The 27,197-nt window shown below is 43.6% G+C and overlaps 1 protein-coding gene across 3 annotated transcripts in view; it reads left to right on the top strand.

Annotated features, from left to right (window-relative positions):
* RBMS3 (RNA binding motif single stranded interacting protein 3) overlaps window positions 1–27,197 on the top strand; it is a 937,042-nt gene that overhangs the window by 293,914 nt on the left and 615,931 nt on the right. For all 3 annotated transcript variants that reach the window (XR_004588862.3, XM_060685802.2, XM_034404015.2), the window contains exon 3: window positions 6,822–6,880. Coding sequence is in view for 2 of the 3 variants with exons in the window: in XM_060685802.2 (XP_060541785.1) it covers window positions 6,822–6,880 (59 nt within the window). In the remaining variant the exon portion in view is untranslated. The remainder of the gene's footprint in view (window positions 1–6,821; window positions 6,881–27,197) is intronic.

The following is a 27,197-nucleotide window of genomic DNA, read 5'->3' as shown; positions in this document are numbered from 1 at the left end:
GCCGCAGGGACCAGGCCTTGCAGAAAATCTACAATAAGGCCAGCAAGAGTAAGGGCCCTACCTCACAGGAGTTTCTCCAGGTTCCTCCCTCTGTGGTGACACCTGACCAGGTCTCTCTCCGGGATTGTCCCATTTCTGTTTCCACTTTTGGATTGTGGGGACCTGCAGTGCTCTCAGTTTCTTCTCCTCCGCTTCTTCTAGAGGAACCTGCGAAGGCCGTTCCAGGTCAAGTCCTTCCGACACCCAGTAGGAAATGTGTGCTTCCTGATAACCTCCAACAGACTTTTTCAGGGCTCTTCAAATATCATTGGAAGCTGGCTACCTTCGGCCAGGCGGAGATCGTTCTGGAAGATTTATGGTCTCTGCTTCTCCTGTGAGGGACATCCAGGATGATCTGCTATACTGTCCGGAATCGGCATTGTTGGCTCTCTCACACACGACCCGTCCAGTGACACTTGACGAAGTCGACCCCCCAGAACCAGATCTGTCTGATGACGAGGTGCTCAAGCCGGAACAACCAGCCTTTACTGGCCTTTTCCTTCCAGCAGTTTTCAAATCTTTACTCTTTAATGCGTCTCAAGCGGCGCAACTGGGCCCTCAAGTTTCTGGAGAAGTCCCTCCAACGGCCCAAAGGTCATTTAACCCCCTTTTCTCTGAGCCAACTAAATCTGTTGATTCTATTCCAGCTCCTCCAGTTTTCCTGGACATTATTCAGTGCCAGTGGGTGTCGCCTGCCTCTGCTCCAGCTCCGTCTTCCCTGGAAAAGTGTTTCTTTAACATGGCTCACGACATGGCTAATCTGCTCCAATTACCCACGGTTGATGCCCCTGTTGCAGCCATATTGCCTCATACTGCCATTCCAGCCGAACCTGATGAAGGTCTTCATCCTGAGGAACGCCGCTCCGACCAAACCCTCCAACGTGTTGACTTAGGGGCGGCTTGGGTGATTAAATCTGCCACCACAGCCTCCTTCTTTAACAGGGCAACATTACTCTGGTTGAATCAACTCCAAACCAAATTGCCACCTGAGGACTCCAGGCTGCAGCAAGATCTAAACAAAATCATCGCGGCAGTCCAGTTTTCTGCAGATGCCACCGTCAACTTTGCCCGCTTTGCTTTGAAATCTATGGCTTTAACGGTGGCGGTGCGCCGCCTGGTTTGGCAGGCGGACACCCATCACAAGTGGCATCTGGCATCTTCTCCCTTTATGGGAGGCAAATTGTTTGGCTCTTCCCTGGAGCCCTTCCTCGTAGAGTCAAAAGATAAACACAAAATATTGCCTTCTTCGCAGCGCAAAACTGACACTAGATTTTCTTCCTTTTTTCGCAGGCCTCCTGTGAGGGGATCTGATTGGGAACTTCCCGTTCTCAGGGGTCCTTTGTACCTAGACAGTGGGGACCCAAAACAGGTCATACAGAGGTAGAACACTCCCTGGCAAGTGGCCCTTTCGAGGGGGAGGAAGCCGTCCTTTCCACCGCCAACAATAGCTGAATGTCTCATGGCCCCATCGGCGGCAGGCTAGTTCTATTTGCTGACCGATGGGACATTCTCATGTTGGACTCTTGGGTCAGGGATACGGTAAGATCTCGTCTATCCCTTGAATTTCTCTCCACCCCTCCGAGTTTCTTTATTCGCTGTCCTGTCTCTAAAGAAAGGCACAAAAAGGCCCTCATAGATTTGGCCGTGAAACACCTACTGGACATTCTAGCCATCCAGCAGGTGCCAGAGGATCAGATGGGCCAAGGGTTCTATTCATTACTCTTTTTAGTGCCCAAGTCCTTGGGAGGGTGGAGACAGATTCTGGACCTTAAAAGACTGAACCGCTATGTTGTTTATAAACTGTTCAAAATGCAGTCTCTTCAATCTATTTTGGCTGGCATCAGGAAGGGCGACTTCTTCACCTCTATTGACCTCACTGAGGCTTATTTGCATATTCCCATTTTTCCCCCCATCGCAAATATCTGCAGTTTTATTATGCCAGTACACTTTATCAGTACCATGCCTTACCATTTGGACTGTCTTCTGCTCCCCGTGCCTTTACTAAGGTACTTGCTGCCTTGGCAGCTCATCTCTGGGCCATCCCTATCCATGTCCAATGTTACTTGGATGATATTTTAATTCAGTCCTCTTCTGAACATCTTTCCTTAGAGGATCTCCAAGTAACTATGCATTATCTCCGAGGGCACAGTTTCTCTATTAATATAGTGAAAAGTCAATTGGTCCCATTGACCCATATTCTTCATCTGGGGCCAGTGATAGATTCCCTAGAGTGTAAAGTCTATCTCTCTCAGGAACGACAGGTCAGTCTTAAAGAACTTGTAAGTAAAGTTCAGAAGGAGCATAAGGTTCCCCTGGCATTACTGTCTACCTTACTGGGTAAGATGATTCCAGCCATCCACATTACCCCGTGGGCTCACCTTCATATGAGGAACCTTCAATGGTTTCTCTTTTTCAGAAGGCAGGCAAAGGCAATTCTTAAGCCAGGGTCCAGGTTCCCCCCAGCATCAGCAGGTCCCTAACCTGGTGGAGGTCTCCAGCCATCTCCAAAGGGAGGCTCTTCCACGAGGCTCGCCATCTGGTATTGACGACGGACACCAGCCTTTCCGGTTGGGGGTCACATCTTCAGATGCAGGTTGCTCAGGGCTTATGGTCGGGCCCCAATCAATGCCAGAACATAAATTGGCTGGAGCTGTGTGCAGTCTATTTGGCCCTCAGACACTTCCGCCGGCTAGTCTTGGATCAATATGTGTTAGTTCTTACTGACAATGTGGCCACGAAGGCCCACATAAACTGCCAGGGGTGCACCAGATCCTTGGCTCTGATGTTGGAGGTCTCCAGACTGGGCCTATGGGCGGAGAATCACCTGTGTTCCTTAGCAGCAGAGCACATCTCGGGGGCATCCAATGTGCAGGCGGACTGGCTCAGCCACCAGACTATGGACCATGCGGAATGGCGCCTGCACCCTTCCATCTTCTAGGACCTGTCGGACCTCTTCAGCCTTCCGAGGTGGATCTCTTCGCTATCCCGGAGAATGCCCAGCTTCCCCGCTTTTATGCTCGATTTCCAGCTCCTCGGGCGGAGGGAGTAGATGCTCTTCGCTGCCATTGACCAAAAGGTTTTCTGTATGCCTTTCCTCCACTGTCACTCATTCCAAGAGTGGTACAGAAGATACTGAGGAGCAGGCGGACATCATTCTTCTGGCACCACATTGGCCCCAGCGGTCTTGGTTCGCCAACCTCAAATCATTGTTGGTGGCTTCTCCCTGGATGGTCCCTCAGACTGTGGACTTGCTCAGCCAGGGGGTGTTGGTCCACCCAGACCTTCGGTGGCTCCAACTGACTGCCTGGCGCTTGAATGGTGCACTCTGAGTAGGGACAACATCCCCTCCAGGGTTATCCGGACCATCCAAGCATCTCGGAGACCATCCACAGACCGCATTTATTCGGCCACTTGGTGGGCATTTTGTAATTGGTGTGACCATATAGGGGTTTCTGCCCTTCAGGCCTCAATTGTCCATGTCCTGATTTTCCTCCAGGACAGACTTGAGAGGGGACTTTCGCCCAATACGTTTCGGAGACAGGTGGCAGCTATCTCTACGGTCCTCACTTGTGGGTCCCTTATCTCATTGTCCCAACACTCTCTTATACATAGGTTCCTGCGGGGAGCCACTAACTTATGTCCCACTGTGGTACACAGATATCCCACCTGGGATCTGTCTATTGTTTTGAACTCCCTTATAGGAGCCCCATACAAACCCTTAAGGACTGTCAGCCTCTGTCTGCTGTCATGCAAAGTCGCCTTTTTGGTGGTGATTATCTCCGCCAGGCGGATTTCAGAGATTGCCACCCTTTCTGAACAAAGCAACCTTTGCATTTTTCACTCTGACTGAGTGGTCCTTCGTATGGACCCCTCCTTCATCCTGAAGGTCAATACGACTTTCCATCGCATGCAGGAACTGATCCTCCCAAATTTTTGCCCACATCCACTCACCCTTTAGAACAGAGCTGGCTGTTGGATGTTTGGAGAGCCCTTCATATTTATCTCAAAAGGACTGCTGACTTCCGTAGGACAGAGTCCTTGTTTGTTTCTTTTATTCCAGTGTCTTTAGGTTCCAAGTCTCTTCTTCCACCATTGGCAGATGCCTTCAGCAGATGATCGCCAAGGCATACAAACTGCGTTCCTTGCCATGGCCATCATGCCTGACGGCGCATTCCACATGCAGTGCAGCTACTTCTGCGGCCTGGGCCATGCAGGCATCCTTGAACGATATCTGCAGGGCAGCAACATGGACGTCTTCTTCGTCCTTTGTTCAACACTATAAGCTGGACCAGTTTGCCTCGGCAGAGGCGACATTTGGTCCAAGGTTTTACAGCGGGTTCACTCTGCTACAGAGACTTAGGCCCAGACTGGGGCCCACACGTAGTTGGGACACTAAGCTTTGGTATGTCCCATTCCTGGCTTCTGTCTCCACCCACAATGGAGAAAGGGCATTGGTCCTGCCTGATACACACCTTCTCTTTGGGTGGAGACAGCAGCCAGCCCTACCCTTTGACTGTCTGGTCTTCCTTGTTAACCTTTCTTTCTTTCTCCCGAGACGTTGAGTCTGTTTGTCATCTTGGTCAAAAGCTGGATATTCCTAGCAACAAGGGCGGAGCTTAATTTTGCTCAGTCCTTCAAGCTGAACAGGCGAGAATACCCATTCCTGGCTGCTGTCTCCACCCAATGTGAAGGTGCATATCAGGCAGGACGAACACCCTGTTTCTCTCTTATCTTGTATTTCTTTAGTAAGTTTGTCCATCTCTGCACACTCTAAAACTTTTTTTATCACCATTTGATCTGATGGTGTATCGTTATTCTTCCAATTTAGTGCATATGTTATTCTCGCTGCTGTTGTGATATGTATAATTAAATGTTGTATTTTTTTGTCATAGTTCTTTTATATCCCAGGGTTATTCAATCAGATATTCAGGTAGTCCAGTAAACTCTCCAAATATCTCCATATGTCCACTCTATAAGTTTAGTCATATATCTTAACATTCAAAAATGCTTTACTTAGGTATCTTCCTTGTTCTCATTATTGGACTCCCATAGTAATAAGGTAGATAAGTATAGAACAGTAAATATCACCACAGTTCTCCAAATAAATGTTGTTTATTTTTCTAATCGAAATTTTTTCCAGGGTTGTAAAATATGGTATATTTTCCTTCGTCAGTAGATAGTGCTCTCAGCTTAGGTTTCAGTTCTAATAGCTATTAAATCCAATTTAAATTTGATTTATAAAGCAAAGTCAATTATTAAAGTAGATAGATCCAGCATTGTGAAATACCTTTTCAAAATAACACCTACCCAATTTAGCCATCCAATTTTCTGTACTTTGAAATTTTTAATTTTTCCTCTCTTAGTTCTTCTTTTTCGGGTCTGTAGTTTTTCTCTATGTAATAATTCACCACTTTAATAAATAGTTAAGAATGTCTTTCAGATTTTTTTCCTCTTTTCTTTTTAAGGTTAGGTTTTGAGTAAAAAAGGAATCTTCTCACCCAGTTCCATTCACTGTTCACTTACACCTCTCCTGGGCTTTCTGTGTTGCCTTGACTGTCGCAGCTTCACAGCAGCCATTTTTGACTGCTTCTTCTCCTTGTCATGAAGCAAAAGGGAAAAAAACCCTGGGTCAAGCAGGAGAGATTGCGACTCTCTATGACCTGCAGGGTGTCCTTCTTTTCTTCACCACCCTTCCAGAATAGCCTAAGCTCTTTTCGGAGCCCTCTAACATGGAGAACTCAACGCAGGAGCATGGAGACCCGTTCCTCACATCCGATATCGCTGCAACATCAGCCGGCCTAATTCCGGCCAGAGTCCTTTCCACTGCTCCGGTGTGGAGGAGGAAGCAGCACCAGAAGGATTCATGCTGAAGGTCATGCTGAAGTCACCTCGAGGCTCCCTTTTGCTTTCAAGTCAATTCAATGGTAGGGCTTTCCTGAAGAAACTGGTGGGAGCAATTTGGCTGTCAAATTGGGAAGAACGTGCCTGGGCTTTCCTTCTCCATGCCTCTGCTCACAGCCCTTGGGAGTAGTTTGGAAGCCCCTGAAAGCTTTGGCAGAAAGAAGGCTCCATTTCACCTCTGGATTTTTTTTGGGTTGAGGAGAGAAGGTGAAATAATGACTCTTATTCCCCCACCGTCTCTCCATACCCAGCTTAGCCTTTCTGTTATTCAATAGGGTTGTGCGGAGGAGTCCCAGTTATTGGTTAGCCAAAGTACCCTCCTGATCAGTAACTTGGTTTTTCCCCGCCTGCTGATAAGCCCATCCTAAAAATTATTTGCAAAGCCTGAATTAAAATTGTTATAGCTTGTCTCTAAAAGTCTAGGGTTTGCTGCATTATCTTACATACGCCTTGACTCTTTTAACTTTTCCAAGTTCAAAAGCATGCCAAATGCAAACTTTTACTTTTCAATAAAAAGTTGTTTGTATCATTGGAAGCTCTGTTATTGAGTTTTTGTTTTAAGACAAAAGATGCTAATGTATGAGTTGTTTTTTCTAAACTAAAACCTCAGTGTTCAGGTTAAATTGCTGTATTGGCACTTTGCGATAAATACGTGGGTTTTTGGTTGCAGTTTGGGCACTCAGTCTCTAAAAGGTTTGCCATCACTGCCATAGAGATTGCATTCTGAGCTTTTAATGTCACAGTTTTTGCCAGTGGTGAAATCTACTTCTGTGTCTTAATAATGGTAGGTGACTGAATGAGATTGAAATCACAATAAAACAAACAAATATATATCTATGTCTTTATGTCTAAAATGTTATTTTTCTCTTTTTGTTTTCTAGGTATGGAAAAATTGTATCTACAAAAGCAATCCTAGACAAAAACACAAATCAGTGCAAAGGTAAGTGAAAAAGTCATTCCTGAAAATTCCATATCAGTTTGATTGATTGGTTTGTGTAGCCAAAGTTCAGGCTCTGACAGTGCAATCAACATAATATACAGTATAGTGAAAGCATGTTTAATAATGCCAGTTCTTGGAGCTGTACTTCCAGTAACATTGCTCATTAATTTTTTTCATTAACAAACAAAATGAAAATCACAAATCAGAACAACTATCAAATTGCTTCGGCAGCCAAGTAAATTATCTTCTAACTAGACAATGTCATCTGATTTGAACGATACGACTGGTATTACAAATTGATTTCCTACATATAAATATAAAACTCTTTGAGAGAAATGCCTTGTTCCATGTTTTATACGTAGATGTCTTTTGCTCCAGTCTTTAGAGAGGAAAAATTTAAATTTGGAGTTGTGAGAACTCCAAAATTGTGACACTATGTTGTGAAAATATACCATTATGTTTTTTTACTGCATTTATTATGAGAAAAAGATTTTCCATTTTTTTTGTCTTCAGAATAATATTGCAATAGTAAGATATCAATTGTGCTTATTTAACTTCTTACAAACCTTTAAAATACCCATATATAAGTAGTTTAATCAGATTTGCACTAGTTTTTTATAAGGTGATCTCTGCTGAGTATTGTGTGTGTATGTGTGTGAGTGAGTGAGTGTGTGTGTGTGTATGTGTGCGTGTGCAGCTGATGTCCAATATTAATCTTTCTGAAACAGACTTTGCTTATCTGATGGCTTCCTGATCACCTTCGGTCTACTTCATCATCTTCAAATAGCTTGGCCATTTGCAATGTTGGCTAGATATTATTGGAATTGTTATCCAGCATTTGGAAGACACCAAGTTGAGAAAATTCTTCTAAATAGATAGAAAAGTATGTTTTAAAAGAAGATGATAATTCCAGCCTATCCTATTTTGAGAGCAACAGCTGGGAAAAATTGCATCTATAATGTTTTAGATAAATAATAAGAGACTTACTCAGTAACAGAACACATATTTCAAGTAGGGTGATAATGACAAAAATATTAATATTCTGTTCTTCCATCACATCTTTTCTGAATGAAATATTTATGCTGCCCTTTTGTTGCTGTTTTACAGTATTTGTTTTTTTTCTTTAATCAAACTGTGATTTTAAAAATGTTGACAATGCTATAGTTTTAAGATCGAAGCCTAGAGTGCCATATAGGTAATTCTTGACTTACAGCTATTTGTTTATTGATAGTTCAAAGTTATAAAGACCTTGGGAAAAGTGATTTATGATCCATCCTCAAGGTTCTGATCATGCATCACCTTTGTGGTTTTGTGTTTTTGTGATCACAATTTGGGCACATGTGATGATGACTGTAGTCAGCTTCTGACAAGCAAAGTCAATTGTGAAAACTGGATTTCCTTAACATCCATGTGATTAACATATTGACCACATGATTCACTTATGAACTCTTATAATTCACTTAATGACCATAATTGGGCTTGGTCATGTGATGACTCACGTAATGAATGCATTGCTTAGCGACCAAAATTCTGATCCAGATTGTGGGCATTAGCTGAGGACTACCTGTATTAATGGATGACTATGTTTTTTGACATACAGGAGAAAAGGTTTCCAGCTTCTGAATTATGGTATTCCCAAGATATTATAGGAAGCACAGTGGCCTCAACTGAAAATGGATCTGAACTTACTCTCTTTCTGATCTAAATCGGGCTTAATTTTATGTGGAATGTTCTTAATGAACTCAAGAAGAAAAGATTAGCTTAGGTCTAATAACAACTACATTTTTACTAAAATACCATTTTGAAAGGTCTCTTTTTAAATGACTACACAATATGGTCTTACATATGTAGACTAATTTTAAATTTTTAGGATGTTTATGTGGGTAAAATGAAGGATGATGCCATAAGTGAAATATTTGAAAGAATATATAGATGATGGAATGCTGAACTCTGTTCCATCTTTCCTCTACAGCTCCATTCCCTTTCCAATGTGTTTAACTGGATGCCAATTAAATGGACAGATCATTGAAATGTAGATAGATATGGAGAAAGTATTAAGTGAGAGACATAACCAATTAAATTTGCAAAGACCTTTTTCTTTACATTTTAGAATTAATGGTGTGAGACCCCCCCATCTGAATATGCTATCTGCCACCATGATGCTGTGCAGAATACTACTTATATCTGCCTAACAAATCTACCTATATTTTCAGTTGCTTAAAGGTCTTCATGTTGACCTATTACTTTTTATAAAGTTAATATGCAAAGACAATTTTTTAAGAAATCAAGATTTGGTAGCATTGTCATTTCTGGGTTGTCTTCATATTTGATCTCATTATGGTGCCTACTTTCATTCTTTTCCCACTGGAAATCCTATTAAATTATTTCAGTAATCATGATGATCATGTAATTCTCTAGTGAGCATGTGATTTGCTTTTATTCCATTAGTTGGCATAATGTTATCTGATGATTTGAACGCCAAAGAACAAATAGCCAGATTACATATACAAATATACAATTTCCTAGTTACCTATAAATGACAGTTTTATCAAGGTTATTGCATTTTCACTAAAGTGTTGTAGGAAAAGACGGGACCAAACCAAGCTCTTCAATGCAGGAAAGGTTTATTATGCATAGAGGTTCAAACAGCAGTAAACACAGCAAATTGTCTGAACCCCGAAGGGTGTACAAAGGTGTTGTTTTTATACTCTAAATTACATATACATTGTCTGGGTGTTACATTTAGACATATTTGGTCTTAGGAGGAACCGAAAGACGCCTAGTCCAGACATTTGGTAATAGATAAAAGCAAAAAGGGAGTCACATGAATATACTGGGAGTTACTTATACTTATCATATGTTATATATGACATTTAGGGTGGAATGCAGAAGTAAGCAACAGGATGCATCTGTCTGGGTCAGTCTGCTCTTTTAAGATAAAAATACCCTGTGTCATCTCAGCAACTCCTTACTGGCATAAAGAGAAGTATTTAGCCTTGACCAAAGTTTCAGGCCTTATTATTGAGGCTTCAAGTTAGAACCAAAGAATATGCGTGTCCCCCGAATCTAGTCCTCTTCAAAAGTAATATTCAGTTTGCATTCTATTGTAAGTAGCACAGTATCTAAAAGACCATCTACTTTTATAGGATCCTATTTAACCCTACGGGACTTCATCAGAAGCGTTTTAGAAGATGTATTTAGGTTTGGATAAAACCTTTCCTTAGCTTTCACATATTCTTGCCCCACCCCTCCGCACCACTATTTATTGCCAATAAATAGTGGTGGGTGAGGGGCGGGCGAGCCAGCAATTTAACAAACGGTTCGGTGTTTTTTTGTAATTTTATTGGCCCGCAGAGCTTCAGCATAGGCTAATTAGCCCTTGCTTAGATCAGCTCCCGACTCTCAGCTGATTTGCTCTCAGCTGTTTTGGTCAGGGCTCTGCTGCTTGCTTGAGCAGATTTTTTTTCCTCTAGCTATGCTGAAAAATGTAACTGAAAGTAAAGCAGGCTGTTGGCTTTGCTGTTGCTGCAACGTTGGAAAATTAGGCAGGCAGATTTCTTTTCTTTTTCCTCACCAAAAAAGGTAGGTGCAAACAATGGAAAATTTAGGGAAAAAGAGGAGAGTTCAAGATTTTAAAGCACAAAAGAAAAAAAGCTCTATTTAACTAGGGAATTGTAATAATTGAGATACTATTAATTGTATATTATGTTGAAAGCAGAAATGGTTAAGTTGTGGTTTGGAGGAATATATGGGGGAAATTATTTGGTTTATTATTATTGGTAAATATAATTAATTGATTTGTAAGAAATTGGATTGCATGGAAATAATTGGAATATTCATGTTCATATTGATTAATATACAAAAAAGGTAGTTATATAACTAATTGATTTATATTAAAATGTTGAACTTATATTAAACAACTGTAATATTACATAATTAACCAATGTGAGGATGGATATAAAAATAGATGACAATGGGAAGGGGTACAATATAGAATAGAAGGGAAAAATTGAATTTGATTAAGATTAGAGATGAGGATGAAGGGTAATATTGGTTTTTTACAAAAATAGATGAGGAATAAATATGGCAAAAAGGAAATATAGAAATTGTAAATTTAATTGAAATGACTAAACACTGTTTAAATTTGTGAACCGGCCAAATACTCTGTTCAAAGAAAATACATTGTATGTTTGTATGTGTGTTTCTAATTATTGCTATTTATTCATATTTGTTCTCTTTTATTCTTTAAAGTTTAACAATTCATTCTTTATCTTAATATCTTTATATTTGTTTGGGGTTGGCTTTCTTCCCTTTCATCTTTTTTATTGTACAGCAATCTTTCTCCTCAAACCTAACACCTCTCTCTTTTCTTTCCTTCTTACTTTCTCTTCCTCCCCCTCTTCTTCTCCTCCCTACTTCCTCTTCCTTTCTCCTTCTCCTCCTCTCTTCCTCCCTCTCTTACCCTCACTCCTACTCTAATTTCCCTTCCCTTCCTTCATCCCTCTCTATTGCTGTATCCTGTTATGCATATGGACTACTCAGAGGGCTGAAAAAGTTATTTCTGAATGGTCCTCGCACTTTGACCAGTCCTCGAACTTACGACTGTCCTCACGTTTTACGTTTTTGCCCTATCTTGTCACCATGGTGAAGAGAAGCAGTTGTGAAATGAGTGACACGGTTGTTAAGAATGCTACAATGGGCATAAATGATGACCAGTCATAAGTGCGAAGACCAGTCAAAAGTGCGAGGACCTGTCAGAAATCACTTTTTTCAGCCCTCTGGATAGTCCTTTTGTGCATATGGACTACTCAGAGGGCTGAAAAAGTTATTTTTGACTGGTCCTCGCACTTTTGACCAGTCCTCGAACTTACGACTGTCCTCACATTTTATGTTTTTGCCCTATCTTGTCACCATGATGAAGAGAAGCAGTTGTGAGTGACACGGTTGTTAAGAATGCCGCAATGGGAATAAATGTGAGGATGGTCATAAGTGCGAGGACCAGTCAAAAGTGCGAAGACCAGTCAGAAATGACTTTTTTCAGCCCTCTGTAGTCCCTATGCAGATAGCCACGCCCACCGGTCACATAACCAGCTAGCCATACCCACCCAGTCACATGACCACCAAGCCACACCCATAACTAAGCCATGCCCACAGAACCGGTTGTTAAAAAAATTGAATCCCACCACTGCCTGCAATCCTAGATGGCAATTAAAACAATGAGTAGGAGCATATATTCATGAGACTGCTTCATACATCTGTGCTATTTGGTAACCATGCTTTTTTAAAATAGTTTTAATTAAAAGCTATCTTGGGAATCTTCTGTAAGACTGAAAAGTCTACTTCTACAATTCAAAAGAATGTAATTATGATTACTTTTCTCCAGTTTCTCAGCTGCTTTGTTTCTTACATACTTGCTAAACATATCAATAGCAGCCAGTAAGAACAAGATTGAAATATTTTATTGGTTGTCAAGCAGGATTAGAATAAAGACCATATAAATGGTCTTTGTTTTTTAAACAATGAAAACTTAACAAATAAGGAATATTACAGAACATTTCTATTTCAAAAAAATAAATAAATCCTTTGCTAATTGCTAATGACAAAATTGCTAATGACAAAATTAAACTGTGGAAACATCATCAAAGCCATCAGTACTTGGGCCATACCTGTGATACACTGCTGAAATTATTAATTGAACAAGGTAAACTGGACAGTTTGGACTGAAAGACAAAAGATATTTACCATGCATTGCATCCCCATAGTAATATATACTTGTGCCATAGAAATGGAGGTAAATGTTTAGTTCAAGTCAAACAAATTGTCATAGAAAAAAGTGTTCATTAGCTGATTATGTAAAAGACAGCTAAGAACAAGCATCGATGCAAGTTAAGAATTGAAACTTACTAAATGTACAGGAGACAAAAGGTGAATGTTGACATAATGTAATAAAAACAGGAACAAAAGGCTGGCAAGGAGAACCATTATATGGTCAATTTCTATAAAAGATCAGGAGAAAGGCAGCAATGGCCTACAACTGGAACATAAAAAAAGAAACTGAAGGCTTGGTTTTGCTAGATAGCATGCTATTCTAAATAAACAATCAAGGCATTAGTTTAAAAAAAGGTTTTTTTAAGCTTTAAAAATCATCAAATGATTCCATGTGCATATTGTTCAAAGAATCAGAAGTAACAGTAGATCATATACGTAGCATTGAAAAATTATCCAAAGAGTAGTAAAAAAGATACACTGAAGCTAGTATACCAGGAAGCTTACTGACTACTGAAGAGATTAAACTGGCATACAAGAAAGACCAAATGAAGAACAGAATGGAGGCACAGGAAAACAAAACATTACATTGCTAGTACATTAAAAAGTAGCAGGGAAATAACAAGGTCTATCAATGGCTAAGAGAAAGAAAGAACTGGTGGGACCATAAAATAGAGAAAGTCATAGAAAATGGACATGCTAAATTGCTCTGGGACTTTGGAATTCAAACAGACAGGCACCTGCCACATAATACCCAGACTTAGCAACTGTCAATAAGAAAAACAAATCAGTAGATAGTGCTCATGGCAATACCTGGAGATAGCAGAAGAGAAGAGAAAGAACTGGAGAAGATAACAAACTACAAAGATCTAAAAAAAAGTAGGATGACTGTGGCAAAAGCAAGCAAAGGTAGTACCAATAGTAATAGGTGCCTTGGGTGCAATCTCCAAAACCCCATTGGCTTAAATTTAAACACCATTGGCTTTACTTATACTTACAAATATCCTGCAATGACATCTGCAGCACCCTCAAACATCCAGATCTGCCTACCTCAGGTCCTTTGAAAGAACTTGATAGATAAACAAAAATGCCAAATCCAATCTCAACATCTGGCTAATTGTGTGGCAAACATAATAATAATAAATATCCAGATCTGCATATTCCAGACCCTTGGAAAAGACTTGATAGGTAACCAAAATGCCAAATCCAGTCTGAACATCTGGCTGACTGTTGAGCCTGCTGCCTTTCTATGAATATGAAAATATTAATTTCTTCATCTGAGTGTATCTCTGGAAGTAATCCTAAAAAATCTCAATGAATTTCCAAATTTTCTGCCTTGAAACATTGCCTTAAAATTTGTTTCTGTTGGAGAAATGTTTGGGGGAAAGATAAAATACATCAGCTGTGAACAGAGAATACAACACATATTTAGCTAAGCAGTGTTAACTGTCCTCTAAAGTTCACTTTTGCCAGTGTAAAGTTGAAATTCGATACATAAGATAAATAAAAATAGAGATTTCTCTTATATAATGAGGCCACAGCAGGAAAAACATTTCAGTGTATAACACAAATATTACTGTGGAGTTTTTGGTACTCTCTGAGCTTGGTAGTTTTCTGTCAAATGTTTCATTATCAAACTACGTAACATCATCAGTGTTAGCTTCTCTTGATAGAGACATAACTTTTCTTCTTTGGGGATCTAAAATAGCAATGTTGTCAACCATAGTCCTATGCAGGAGGATGTAGGAATATAACTATTTTAAAACATACATCTTTATTTTAGAAACAATTGTGAATTGAAATATCATGAAAGATTTTAATTTGTTGTAAGGGAGTCCATTAGCGGATGCCTCTTGATGAAACTTCTCAGATGAGATTCTCTTTCTAGGGCGGCATGCATACTAATTAACACATAATTGCAACAATCAAGCATTCTATAATAAAACTACATTAGGTCTCTGACCGCAATAAAAGCTTACTTACTTAAAACTACATTAGCAAAACAGGAGCTGTCATGGCAGATAAAAGCAACAGATCCAATTATATTTGTGGAAAGTAAAAAGATATAAGGTCTTCAGATCTTGAAACTTGGAAACATGCTCAATGTGATGTAACATCTAAGTTGGGGAGGCATTTTAATTTGTAATTGATTTTCCCATCTACTAAAATAAAGAAATTGTTACACAGAGTGTTTTTCTTAAATGTATAGCATATTCTAGTCCATGGTTTTATTATGATGTTTATGTGCTTGGATGTGTACTCATTTTTCTTATAGGCTTGCCTTTAATATAGTGAAGTGTTTAGAGCAGAAAGAATGAGTAATGGAGATTTCACTATACGGTTTCCATACCTCATAGCAATGGAAACAAGATTGTTCATTTGCAAGATATATGAGGCCATTTTTAGAGAATGATTTACTGCCATCTGTGTCTGGCTTTACAAACTCTTTATAATGGCATGCATGCCAGTTTTATGTCCTGGTTTAATTGGCAACTCCAACTGTCCTGTATTTCTCTTTAAAACCAAAAATAATTTGATATGGGAAATTAAAGATTTTACTTAGTATCCATTACAGTCTGTGCTTCACATTCAAATCACCAGTTTGTGAATAGCAATATTTGTGCAACCTAAATGGAATAATTCACATGGAAAAAGAAAGGCATCACTAGAATCAGAGAAATATTAAAACATGTAGAAAAACCATCTTGGATTGTGAGGTTAGGAAACAATTTAACAGTTTGTGCGACTCCGCAAAGCCAGTGGGTCTAGGACAACTCGCTGTGGCCAACTCGCCATGGCCAACTCGCCATGGCCAACTCACTTTGGGATAACTCACCAGAGGACAATATAGAAGAAATGGTGGAATAGAATCATTAAAGAAAGGATGCCAAAGGAGGGACTGAGGCTGAGGCTGAAGTGGCCTCCACTGCCGGGCAGTGCCGGGCAGACAATTGCGGGGGCATTCTCATGCCCTTGCAATTCTCATGCCTGGGGACATGAGAGTTGCGGGGCAGTGGCTGGAGCGGCCTCCTCTGCCAGTGGAAAGCAGGCTGGGGAGTGCAAAAATCATGGGGCAGCGCCTGGAGAATAAAACTTTTGGCCAGCCATCCAGGTGAAGGGCTGGCACGGTGAGGGCAGCGAGAAGACAATCCCAAGGCTGTGACTGGAGTGGCTTCCACTGCTGGGTGAAGAGCAGGCTGGGGGGGCACAAGAATCATGGTGCAGCGGCTGGAGAAGGGGAGCAGGTTGCTGACAACAGTGGCGGCTGCGTCCCCTGATCCACAAGGAAGAGGAGGAGGAGATGGTGGTGGCCAATGGGTAAGCTATAGATGAGGCAAAGCTGGCTCACCTCCTCCTGTGCTCATGCACTCATGCCAGGATGGGTGAGCCGGGCCTGTGTATGCGTGCATCTGCTGCCTTCTGCGCGCACACAAGAATGCCAGGATAGTATGGGTTGGGCTGAAATGACATGGGCCGGTTTCTTACAATTTTCAGGATGGCTGCATGGGCTGGATCTGACCATGTCGCTGGCTGGATCCAGCCCATGGACCTTGAGTTTGACAACCCTGATATAAATGTATACTTGCACACCGAAATATTTCAATACTAAAAATTTAAAAAAGAGACCAGAATTGACTACTAAGAAATTGAATGGACGTTGGTCTTACCTGATATGTCCGTTCTCGTTCAGGAAGGGAAGTCAGTCAGACTGGGGAAGGACTTCCTCTATGCAGCATTGATCGAGTCTTGCCAATCAGAATAACTCCGCCCTCATGGCCCAGTGTTTCGGCGAGGGCGTAGGCGTAGACTGATGTGTCTTCCTGAAATGAGCAAGAATTAAAAGCACCCTCCCCCAACCGACCGAGAGGGCCGGACCCAAGGGTGGGGCTGACTGACTTCCCTTCCTGAATGAGAACGGACGTATCAGGTAAGACCAACGTCCATTCTCCGAAGGAAGGGAAGGCAGTCAGACTGGGGACATACCAAAGCTGCATGTCCACCAGGGTGGGAACAACCGGCCTGAATACCTCAGGGGGGAAGAACGGACTGCAGGACCCGGCGACCAAAGGCAGCATCCGCAGATGCGAAGGAATCCACGCGGTAGTGGCGGATGAACGGAAAAATAGAAGTCCACATGGCAGCCCTGCAGACCTCTTCTAGAGGCGCTTGAGTGGACCAAGCGCTGGAAGTCGCTGCGCTCCTGGTTGAATGGGCCGTGATGTTTCGCGGGACGGGCAGCTTCAATTGTTGGTAGGCAGAGGCGATAGTAGCCCTGATCCATCGTCCTAAGGTAGTACTAGAGACACGGGCCCCCACAGTATCTGGTTGAAAGGAAACGAACAACGCTTCTGTTTTGCGAAAAGGAGCAGTCCGGGCCAGGTAGATCCGCAGAGCCCTGCGGACATCCAGTCGATGCGTGGGGTGAGGGCAAAAATTCGGGAGCACAACCTCTTGTGCCCTATGGAACAACATGTTAACTTTAGGCAAAAAAGCCGGGTCAAGGCGCAGGACCACCCTGTCCCTGTGAAAGATACAAAGGTCACTGCGGGTGGACAGGGCAGCTAGCTCCGATATCCTGCGCGCCAAAGTAATAGCGACGAGGAACGAAACTTTGAACGATAGGAAACGGAGAGAAACTTGACGAAGCAGTTCGAAGGGAGACGAGACGAGTGCCGTGAGAACTTTGTTCAGATCCCAAGTAGGGAAACGATGCACAGGAGGAGGGCGGAGATTGGTAGCTCCGCGGAGGAAAATGCGGATGAAGGGGTGATGGGACAAAGAGTCCGGAGAACCACAGGAAAGGACGGAAGCCAGAGCTGCCACCTGACGACGGAGGGTGTTAGGAGCTAATCCTGCTTCGAATCCCGCTTGGAGGAAGGAAAGGATGTGGAGGACAGAAGCCGAAAGAGGATCGACCGCAGAACGGTTACACCAGGAAACGAAGGCGCGCCAGGTAGCTCCATAGATCCTGGTTGTAGATGGGCGGCGAGCAGCTTGCATCGTGGTAGCCACCGGAGGAGGGACTGTTAGGAGACCCTGCTCAACCTCCACACGGTCAAGTGAAGCCACTTGGGATCCGGATAAGTGAGACGGCTCTGGGTCAGCGTCACTAAGGAGTCCAGTATGCGCCAGTGATGTGCTACAGAGAGGGATAGCAGGTCCGCGTACCAAGGGTGACGTGGCCAGTGCAGGGCGACGAGAAGTAGATCCGCCTTCTCTGCTGACATCTTCCTGAGTACACAAGGGATGAGGGGAAGGGGAGGGAATACGTATAGAAGACCGGGAGGCCACGGGCAGCGGAGGGCGTCGGAATCCTCTGCCTGAGGGTCCGGGAACCGTGAGAAGTACCGTGGAAGGAGGTGATTCGTCGCCAAGGCGAACAGGTCGACAACCGGGGTCCCGTATCGACGGACAATCTCCCGGAAGAGGGATGGAGAGAGGCTCCACTCCCCGTGATCCACGGGAGAGCGGCTGAGAGCATCCGCTTGTAGATTTGCCGTCCCGGAAATGTGGTCCGCCCGGATGGATGACAGATGGGATGCGGCCCAGCAGAATGGTCTCCGTAAGCAGAGCTTTGGAATGAGTGCCCCCCATCTTGTTTAAGTGCGCTTTGGTTGCCATGTTGTCGGTAAGGACTAGAATGTCCTTGCCGTCCACCAGAGATCGAAAGGAGAGGAGGGCTAGGCGCACGGCCCGCAATTCTAGGTAGTTGATGTTGTGTTGTCGGTCCCGGGCGGTCCACTGACCTTGGGCCATGTGATGGAGCAGGTGAGCCCCCCAGCCGGTCAAGCTGGCATCCGTCGTGAGGACCAGTCGAGATGGTTCTGTGTAATTGCTCCCCTTGCAGATTGCCTCTGAGGACCACCATCGGAGGGAGGACCGTACTGAAGGAGGGAGACGGATGCGGGCCAGAGAGTTGCTCCTGCCAGCGCGCTGGTACGGGAGGAGGAGCCACTGCAGCTCCCTGCAGTGCAATCTAGACCAGGGAACAATTCCGAAAGTGGAAACCATTTTACCCAGAAGGCAAGAGAGTTTCATGAGAGAGACAGAATCCGCAGCCCAGCATTGGCCAATTAGGTCACAGAGAGCCAGTTGACGGTCTGGGGAGAGGAACACCCTGGAAGAGACTGTGTCAATTGTGGCTCCCAGGTGGACGATACTTGTGGAAGGTGATAGGTGGCTTTTGGCCCAATTGACAGAGAACCCATGGGATTGGAGAAGAGAAAGGACAGAATCAAGGTCCTTGGTGGCCGAAGAAAGGGAAGTAGACATAATGAGGATATCGTCCAAATAAAATTGGAGCCTAATGGGAAGGGACCTGATATGACCTATGAGTGTAGCCATGACCTTGGTGAAAACCCTTGGGGCCAAGGAGAGACCAAAGGGCAAGGCTCTATACTGGAAATGGGACCCCATGAAATGAAAACGGAGAAACTGACGGTGGGAAGGGTGAATCGGAATATGGAGTTAGGCCTCCGTTAAATCAATTGAAGAGAGAAAATCCACTGGGCGGAGGCACTCCAAAATGGAGAACAGGGTGTGCATCTTGAACCAGCGATAAATTATGTACCGGTTCAGAGCTTTAAGGTCTAAAATGGCCCTCCATCCCCCCGAGGACTTAGGGACTACAAAAAGACGGGAGTAAAATCCCCTGCCCTGTTGATCAGGGGGCACCCTCTGAACAGCCTGAATAGCCAGGAGATGGTTGATGGCTGAGGAAACAAGGGCCTGCTTCTGCGGGTCCCGAGAGACAGGGCAGGAAATAAAAACTGGGGGGAGGAGGGCTGAGGAATTCCAAAAGAAGGCCCGAGCGAATAGTGGAGAGAACCCAGGCGTCAGATACAGAGGAGACCCATTGGGAATAGAATTAGGACAAGCGACCCCCTATAGGAATATCATTGCGGGAACTATCTGCCTCGTCTGGCAAAGCGTCCCCGCCCTCCCCGAAAGGACCGGCGTGGCAGGTTACTACCCCCCAATCTAACCTGAAGCCAAGATGTTGGCTTCGAGGAGGGGCGGGACACTGGTAGCGTGGCTGGAACGAGCTGGAGTCAGGCCCACGAAAGGACTGGGACCGTGGATACGGAGTGTAGCGTGAAGCCGACCGCCGAAGCTGAGAAGGGAGAATCTTGCGCTTGTCCCGGGTTTCGATCAGGAGAGGTTCCAGCGGGGGTCCAAAAAGAGAACCTGCGGAATAGGGGGCAGAGGCGAGCTGCCACTTACTACGCATATCCGCCTGCCAGCCCCTGAGCCAGAGAAGGCGGCGCGAAGTGATGGAAGAGCCAAGGGCCCTGGCAGCGAATCTCGTAGCGTTGAGGGTGGCATCTGCTGAATATTCCAGGGCTGCGGCAATCTTATTGAGATCTTGATGAGCTCTGAGGTCGGCACGGGGCAAGCGGTCTTGCAGCTGTCTCAACCAGAGAAGGGCCGCACAGTTAAAAAAGGACGCCGAGGATGAGGCCCGGATGGACCAAGCAGCCGTGAGATGACCCTTGACGAGCGTCTTCTCTGCTCTCTTGTCCTCCGGACGAAGGGAATCTTCGGGCAGGCCCGTGGGGTGGACTGGATTAGTCAAGGCGACGATGGGAGAGTCAACGACTGGAGGTTGGAGAAGGTCGGCCAAGGCTGGAGCAGAATTGTAGAGTCGTTTGTCTAAGTTGTTAGGGCTGGGACCCGCGCCCGGAAGGGACCATTGGCGTTGGAGCACGTCTAGAAAAAGCTTTGGTGCCAGAACTGTTTCCGGAGCCACAGTTGGTTCTGCAAAGAGAGCAGAAGCGGGGTCCGAGGGAGTGGGAGCGGAGGCAGCCGATGGAACCTCACCCAAGCGGGTGGTGGCAATGGCCTTAAACAGTAGGGATCTGAACATCTGTGGGTTAAAAAGACCAATAAACGGTGACTGATCCGGTATCAATCCTTCATCGTCAGAAAGGGCTGCATCCAGGGCCTCTTCATGATCCGAGGGCAAAGCTAAGTCCCCCGCATAGTCATAGTCATCCTGTTCCAGGTCAAGGGACTGGTCATCGAAACCACGAAGTTGGCATTGTGGTTGAGGAGGGGGTGCAGAAGGCAACCCCACTTGCTGTAAACATTGGGCGAAGCCATCCCAGATGACTCTGGTTAGCATAGCCTCAAAGGCTTCGGGCACCTGAGGAGGAGCAGCGGGCGCAGGTGGGTCCACAGGTGGAGCTGGAGAAGAGCTCCTAGAGGAAACTGCCTCAGACAGCGTCTGGAACAAAGGTTCCTTCCCTGGGGGGGGAGGAGGCCCAGCTGAAGGAGGGCGGTCCGGAGATAGCTCCCTGGAATTGTGGGAATCAGCCATGTGGGAAGTTGATGCAGGAGGGGTCTGGTGGGCCGGTTTGGGGGCTGGAGCCCGAGATTGATGGGCCGCCCTAGAGAAAGCCTTCTCCATTGCACGATGGTGGCGTTGTTCCTCTTTGGAGGGCGCAGGGATAGCAGGCGCCGCGGCCTTAGTAGCCCTGGACCGCTTGGCTGGAGGGGGCTGGGTCGAGGAACCTTCCAGCGGGTCATTAGTATTAGCAGCATGGCGCTTTGAAGGGGCTGAGGCTGTGGACTTGGATCTATCCCCCATGACAGAGATCTCCGTTGAACAAAATGGCTGCTGGCAAATTCACGCCAAAATTAACCGCCCAAACTTACTGATGCAGCAATCCAATTAGGCTCCCCACAGGCAAAAGTTAATCCAATAATAAACAGGCAGAAGAATCGCTAGCTCAAGGCTATTACTGCGATATGAGTTGCAGCGAGGCAAGCTCCAGCCGAGGGAAAACGCTGCTTGGCTAAATGCCTTTGAAACGCAGCAGCAGCTCGTTAAGGAGATCGGGGGAGATAAGGCCGCAGAGGAAAAAGCCTCTCCGTTAGGATCCTTGCAGGCTCACAGCAGCAAATTAAGGCGAGCAGATTTTCAAGCCGGGAGGAATGCTGCTGGGCAGAAGCCTTTGAAGCACAGCAGGGGCTAATTAGCACGATCGGAGAGATAAGGCTGCTGAGGGGGAGAACTGACAGCCGGCAGGCTCCCAGCACGATCAGAGAGATAAGGCTGCTGAGGGGGAGAGCTGACAGCTGTCAGAGCAGGATCCCCGGCAGCAATTGAGGTTTTTACTCACAATTAGACTGTAGCCGTAAAACTCAATTAAAACAAATGAAATAAAGTCCAAAGGCAAGGTAATCTAGCAGTTAGTAGGAGATAGTGGAAGACACGTCTATCCAGCATAGATCGAGTCGAAACACTGGGCCATAAGGGCGGAGTTATTCTTATTGGCAAGACTCGATCAATGCTACATAGAGGAAGTCCTTCCCCAGTCTGACTGCCTTCCCTTCCTTTGGAGAATATACAGTGTTTAGGCTTCCAATTCTATTATGAGCTATAATCTTTTGAGTGTTATTTTTGATTAACTTTGAAACAACCACTCAAATTCAGGTTCTCTCAAATATCATTGAAAAAAATACCACATTTGTTAAAAGAGAAAAATATTATTATTATGGTCTGTTGCATAGTCAGCCAGATATTTAGACTGGATTTTACATTTTTATTCAGCTTATCAAGTCCTTCCGAAGGATCTTGATAGGCAGATGTCATTTGATGGTGCTAAAGGTATTGTGGCAGGTTATTCCTATTCCTAATAAACCTGACTTTTGCATTTGATTTATGGTAATTTTATTAATGTTGATGGGGATCAAGTGGTGCTCCAGATGTTTTGGATTGCACCCATGACAATCAATGTTGGTACAATCTTTGCTTTCTTTTGCCAAGGTCATTCTAATTCTATTGGCAGCTTTTTGTATTTTTTATGTTTTTCAGTTCTTTCTCTTCTATTTGCTACTTCCGAGTACTGCCATCTCCATTTTACAGACTTTTTATTTTATTTTATCAACAGTTGTTAAATCTGGGGTGTTATGTTCAGATCTATTGAAATTCTAAAATCCAAGAGCACTTTAGCTTCTTCATTTTCTATTATTTTGCCTATTTTGTGAACCCACCAGTTCTTGCTTGTAGACAAATGCTATTTCTTACAGATCTTCCAATGAACCATTGTTGCTACTTTGCCATTGTCTGAAGTCAGTCTGTGTGATCTTCTTGAAATAACTGTGGTCCAATGTTTCTTCAGGGTTTTTTTTTTTTTTTTTTTTTGCAGAGGCATAATTTCCTGTCTGTTGCTTTTCTTTTTTTTATTCAAAAAGTTTTTATTTTTTATAAACAAACAAGCAAACAATACATAATCAATCATTCAATATATCTCCTGAATACATCTTTTGTGTCTTCTTTTTACTCCTCCAAAATTTATCATATCTTAATATTATCATTTCCTTTATTATGACATTTCCCCCACATTTCTTACTTCTCTATTAATACATTTATCTATCTTTTAATTTTATTAAAAATTAGACAACAATTTTATCCCCACACAACCTTCAACCCCCCCTCCCCACCCCCCACCCCGACTTCCCAGAGCAAAAACAGGGTATAACATTAAACAAGCATAAGCTAAAATATGCTAACTAACTACAAGATTCAAAATTCCCTCACACTCTTTAACTCCTCTTTAAGTGTTATTCATCAGCCTCCTCTTTTAAAATTCTAAATTAAACATTTTAAAACTTTCTTTAAAGCATATATTTTTTTAAAAAAATATTATTTTAAGTTAAACCTTTTAAAATCTCTTAATACCTCAATAAGACATTCTTCAAAATATAAGTTTCAAAACTTTTTTTTTAAAAGGCTATCCATTCAATTTTAAATTAACCATTTTAATACTTCAGTAAGTTTTTAAAAAAGATTTCAATAAAACATTCTTCAGAATATAACCTTAAATATTCTATTAATCTATTGGGTTCAGGAAGCTATCCGTTAGCTTTAAAGTTAACCATTTTAGTACCTCGATAACTTTTAAAAAGCTATCCATTTTTAGTTAAACATTTTTACTTAAATTTAAAAAATACTAATTTCAGTAAGCTTTTCAGATTTATTATTAAGATCCTCCCCAAAAGAGATTAATCTTCCATTCTTCCTTTCTTTCTATTTTTTTCCAATCCTTCTTCTTCAATAATACTTTCTTCTTCAGCATTGCTCCTCCCCCTGCTTTTATTTTCAAAAAATTTTGAATATGGATTTGAGGCTGATGTATCTTTGGAATTTGTTCTCTTCTTAGAATTATCTCCTTTAATTTGAAACCTCCATTTCTACTCTTCCTGCTTGTATAATCAGTCACTTCATTCCTTAAAGATTGATTCTGTCTGTAAAGCCAAAGTTTGTCACAGTAAAGTTTATCAGTCTGCAGGAAAGAGTCTATTTGCTGCTTTTCAATTAATTGCATAGCAGTCTCTGCCAAAACCTCTGTTTCCAGTGTGCTATCTTCCATCTTAATCCTGACAGCCTCTTTTCCCTCCTCCAAAGTCACATTAGCTTGGTTAATTTCTTCCTCTTTTCCAGCCAGCAAATCATTGTTGTTCTCCAGATTATAATTTTGAACAGTCCTTTTAATTGATTCTAATATAACAGAAGTATGAAAATTTAAGAGTTCTTGTAAAACCTTTACAGTCACAACTTGTGAGTTTGCTGGCTCATATAATAATGATCCTCCATCCTTGGTGTCAGCCATATTTCAATTTTCACTTTAAATTTATTCAGCTATCAGGTCAATAAGTCTAATTATTTTCCACACAATTTAGAAATATAAATTAGTTGAGGTCAATATTATAGTCTTTTCCATTCCACTAGCACTTTAAATCTTTTTCTTGCTGCATAATCCAGTAGCTTTAACAATGTTGCAGCATTAACAAGCACTTTCACTAACAATAAGTTTCGTTTTCACACCCTTAGGCGCCATCTTTTTTTTTCTTTTAAACGGAGTTAAAGTTCAGTACTTGCATTTTTTGTTCTCCTGATTTTGCTCTGCCAGCATCCAGGGTCAAAGTTTCTCATAATCCTTAAAATTGCATTGCTGGTGTGGTCGCGACCCCTTGTTCTCATAAAGCAGACTCGTCCCGGATCCGGAGCACTGAAGGGCTTTCAGGGAGCTCTCACCCTGCAAACTCCAGGCTTAAAAAGAAAACCTGGGGGTCTAGGGGAGCTCTACCCAGACCCTTCTGCTCTTCCCTCCCCCTTTTTCCCTGGGGGAGAGTTTCGAGCCGCTAGACAGCTGATTTTCACTGTTCTAGCGGCAAACGGAATCATGGGGCTGGAGCTCCTAAAGGAGCATCCATCGGGGATCGCGGAGCCACCGGAAGTCCCTGTCTGTTGCTTTTCTTGTATTCATTCATTCTTAAATCTTGGTCTTGGGCAACCAGAACCAACTTCTTCAATTTTCTTGCTTTTAGCCATTGCTTATTATCTACTTTGTGTATTATTTTTTAATGTATTGGTCATGTAATGTTATGGTTTGTTATATAGTCAGCAAAATGCTCAGCTTAGATTTGGCATTTTTGCCTGCCTATTGATGTGGATGTTTGATAGTGTTACAGATATTTTAGCAGGAGGTACACTGTTTCAAGTAAAGCTGCCCTTTACAATTGACTGCTGGTGAATTTGTCAAGCCAATGGTGCCCAAGTGGTACTCCAATTGTTTTGGGATTGTACCAAGGTGCCTGTTTCTGTTGATATTACTTTTCCTTTCTTTTGCCACAATTGTTCTGTTTCTATTTGCAAGTTTTTGTATTTTATTACTTTGTACAGGTCTATTATTATTATTATCTCTTTTATTCATTAAACATGAAACTCAGTCAACTGAACATTTAAAAATGCATCACAAATACCATTGACTGGTGCTAATGGTTGATACGAGTTGCTGCCAGCATCCTAGGTATCAACCAAGTATCTTCTTAAAATATATGATGTTCCGAGTAGCGCAGTTCCGCTGGTGTTATTGCAGGAAGCTGCAATTTCTTGATGTGTTTTGTAAAATTCTTGGATATGATACCAAATGCCCCAATGATAATGATAATGATGATGATGATAATGATAATGATGATGATTATATTATGTTATATTTCACAAATGTGCATACTCAGTAGAAGTACTTATCCTAAGATGTTAAATTAATCAGTCAGCACAATTAAAAATAAGGTAAAAATTAAAAATTTATTTTTTCAACTTTATAAATGTTAACTGCAAATATATTCCAATAAGTATTTATCCAATTACAGTTATTTAGGTAATTGTGCATCAAAATAATGATGCACAATTATTAGATTCAGCTGTGACTCAGAAGCAGCATACCATAAGTGATCAAGTGGGTAGATCCCGGCGGGGTGACTGAGGCTGGTCTTGAGAATGTTACCTTGAGTTCGACCCTGTGACTCCTGAGGACGTGGACAGGATTCTGGGGAGGTTAAACGCAACCACATGTTTATTGGACTTGTGCCCCTCCTGGCTGGTACTGGCCACCCGGGAGGTAACACGAGGCTGGCTCCAGAGGATTATAAATGCTTCTCTGAGTGAGGGTTTCTTGCCTCCTGCCTTGAAAGAGGCGGTGGTGAGGACCCTCCTCAAGAAGCCTTCTCTGGACCCAGCCGTTTTGGCAAACTATCGTCCAGTCTCCAACCTTCGCTTTGTTGTGAAGGTTGTGGAGAGTGTGGTTGCGCGACAGCTCCCACAGTACCTGGATGAAACCGTCTATCTAGATCTGTGCCAGTCCGGCTTCAGGCCTGGGTACAGCACGGAGACGGCATTGGTCGCATTGGTGGATGATCTCTGGAGGGCTCAGGACAGCGGTTGTTCCTCTGTTCTGGTCCTGTAAGACCTCTCAGCGGCTTTTGATACCATCGACCATGGTATCATGCTGCGCCGGCTGGAGGGATTGGGGGTGGGAGGCACCGTGTTGCGGTGGTTCTCCTCCTATCTCTCTGACCGGTCACAGTCTGTGTTGGCAGGGGGGCAGAGGTCGACCTCGAGGCGCCTTGCTTGTGGGGTGCCACAAGGGTCGGTCCTCTCGCCGCTCCTGTTCAGCATTTATGTGAAGCCGCTGGGTGAGATCATCTGTGGTTTTGGGGTGCGATGCCATCTGTACGCTGATGATACTCAGCTGTACATCTCCACCCCAGACCACCCCAATGATGCCCTCGAAGTGATGTCCCAGTGTCTGGAGGCTGTGCGGGTCTGGATGGGGAGGAACAGGCTTCGGCTCAACCCTTCCAAGACCGAGTGGCTGTGGATGCCGGCGTCCTGGTATAGCCAGCTGGTGCCATTGCTGGGTATTGGGGGCGAGTCACTGACCCCCACAGAGGGGGCTCGCAACTTGGGCATCCTCCTGAACACACGGCTGTCTTTAGAAGAGCATATGATGGCCAGGGGGGCTTTTTATCAGGTTCGCCTGATACGCCAGTTGCGCCCCTTTCTGGATCGGGACTCCTTGTGCACAGTCACTCATGCCTTGGTCACATCACGCCTGGACTACTGCAACGCTCTCTACATGGGGCTCCCCCTGAGGAGCACCCGGAGGCTCCAGCTGGTGCAGAATGCGGCCGCGTGGGTGATTGTGGGAGCGACGTGGCACTCCCACGTAACACCTCTCCTGTGTGAGCTGCATTGGCTCCC

Source organism: Pantherophis guttatus, chromosome 4 (assembly GCF_059756535.1).
Source record: "Pantherophis guttatus breed Tessera chromosome 4, ASM5975653v1, whole genome shotgun sequence".
In the NCBI taxonomy this organism is placed as follows: Eukaryota; Metazoa; Chordata; class Lepidosauria; order Squamata; family Colubridae; genus Pantherophis; species Pantherophis guttatus.
This window is presented reverse-complemented; position numbering and strand designations above follow the sequence as displayed.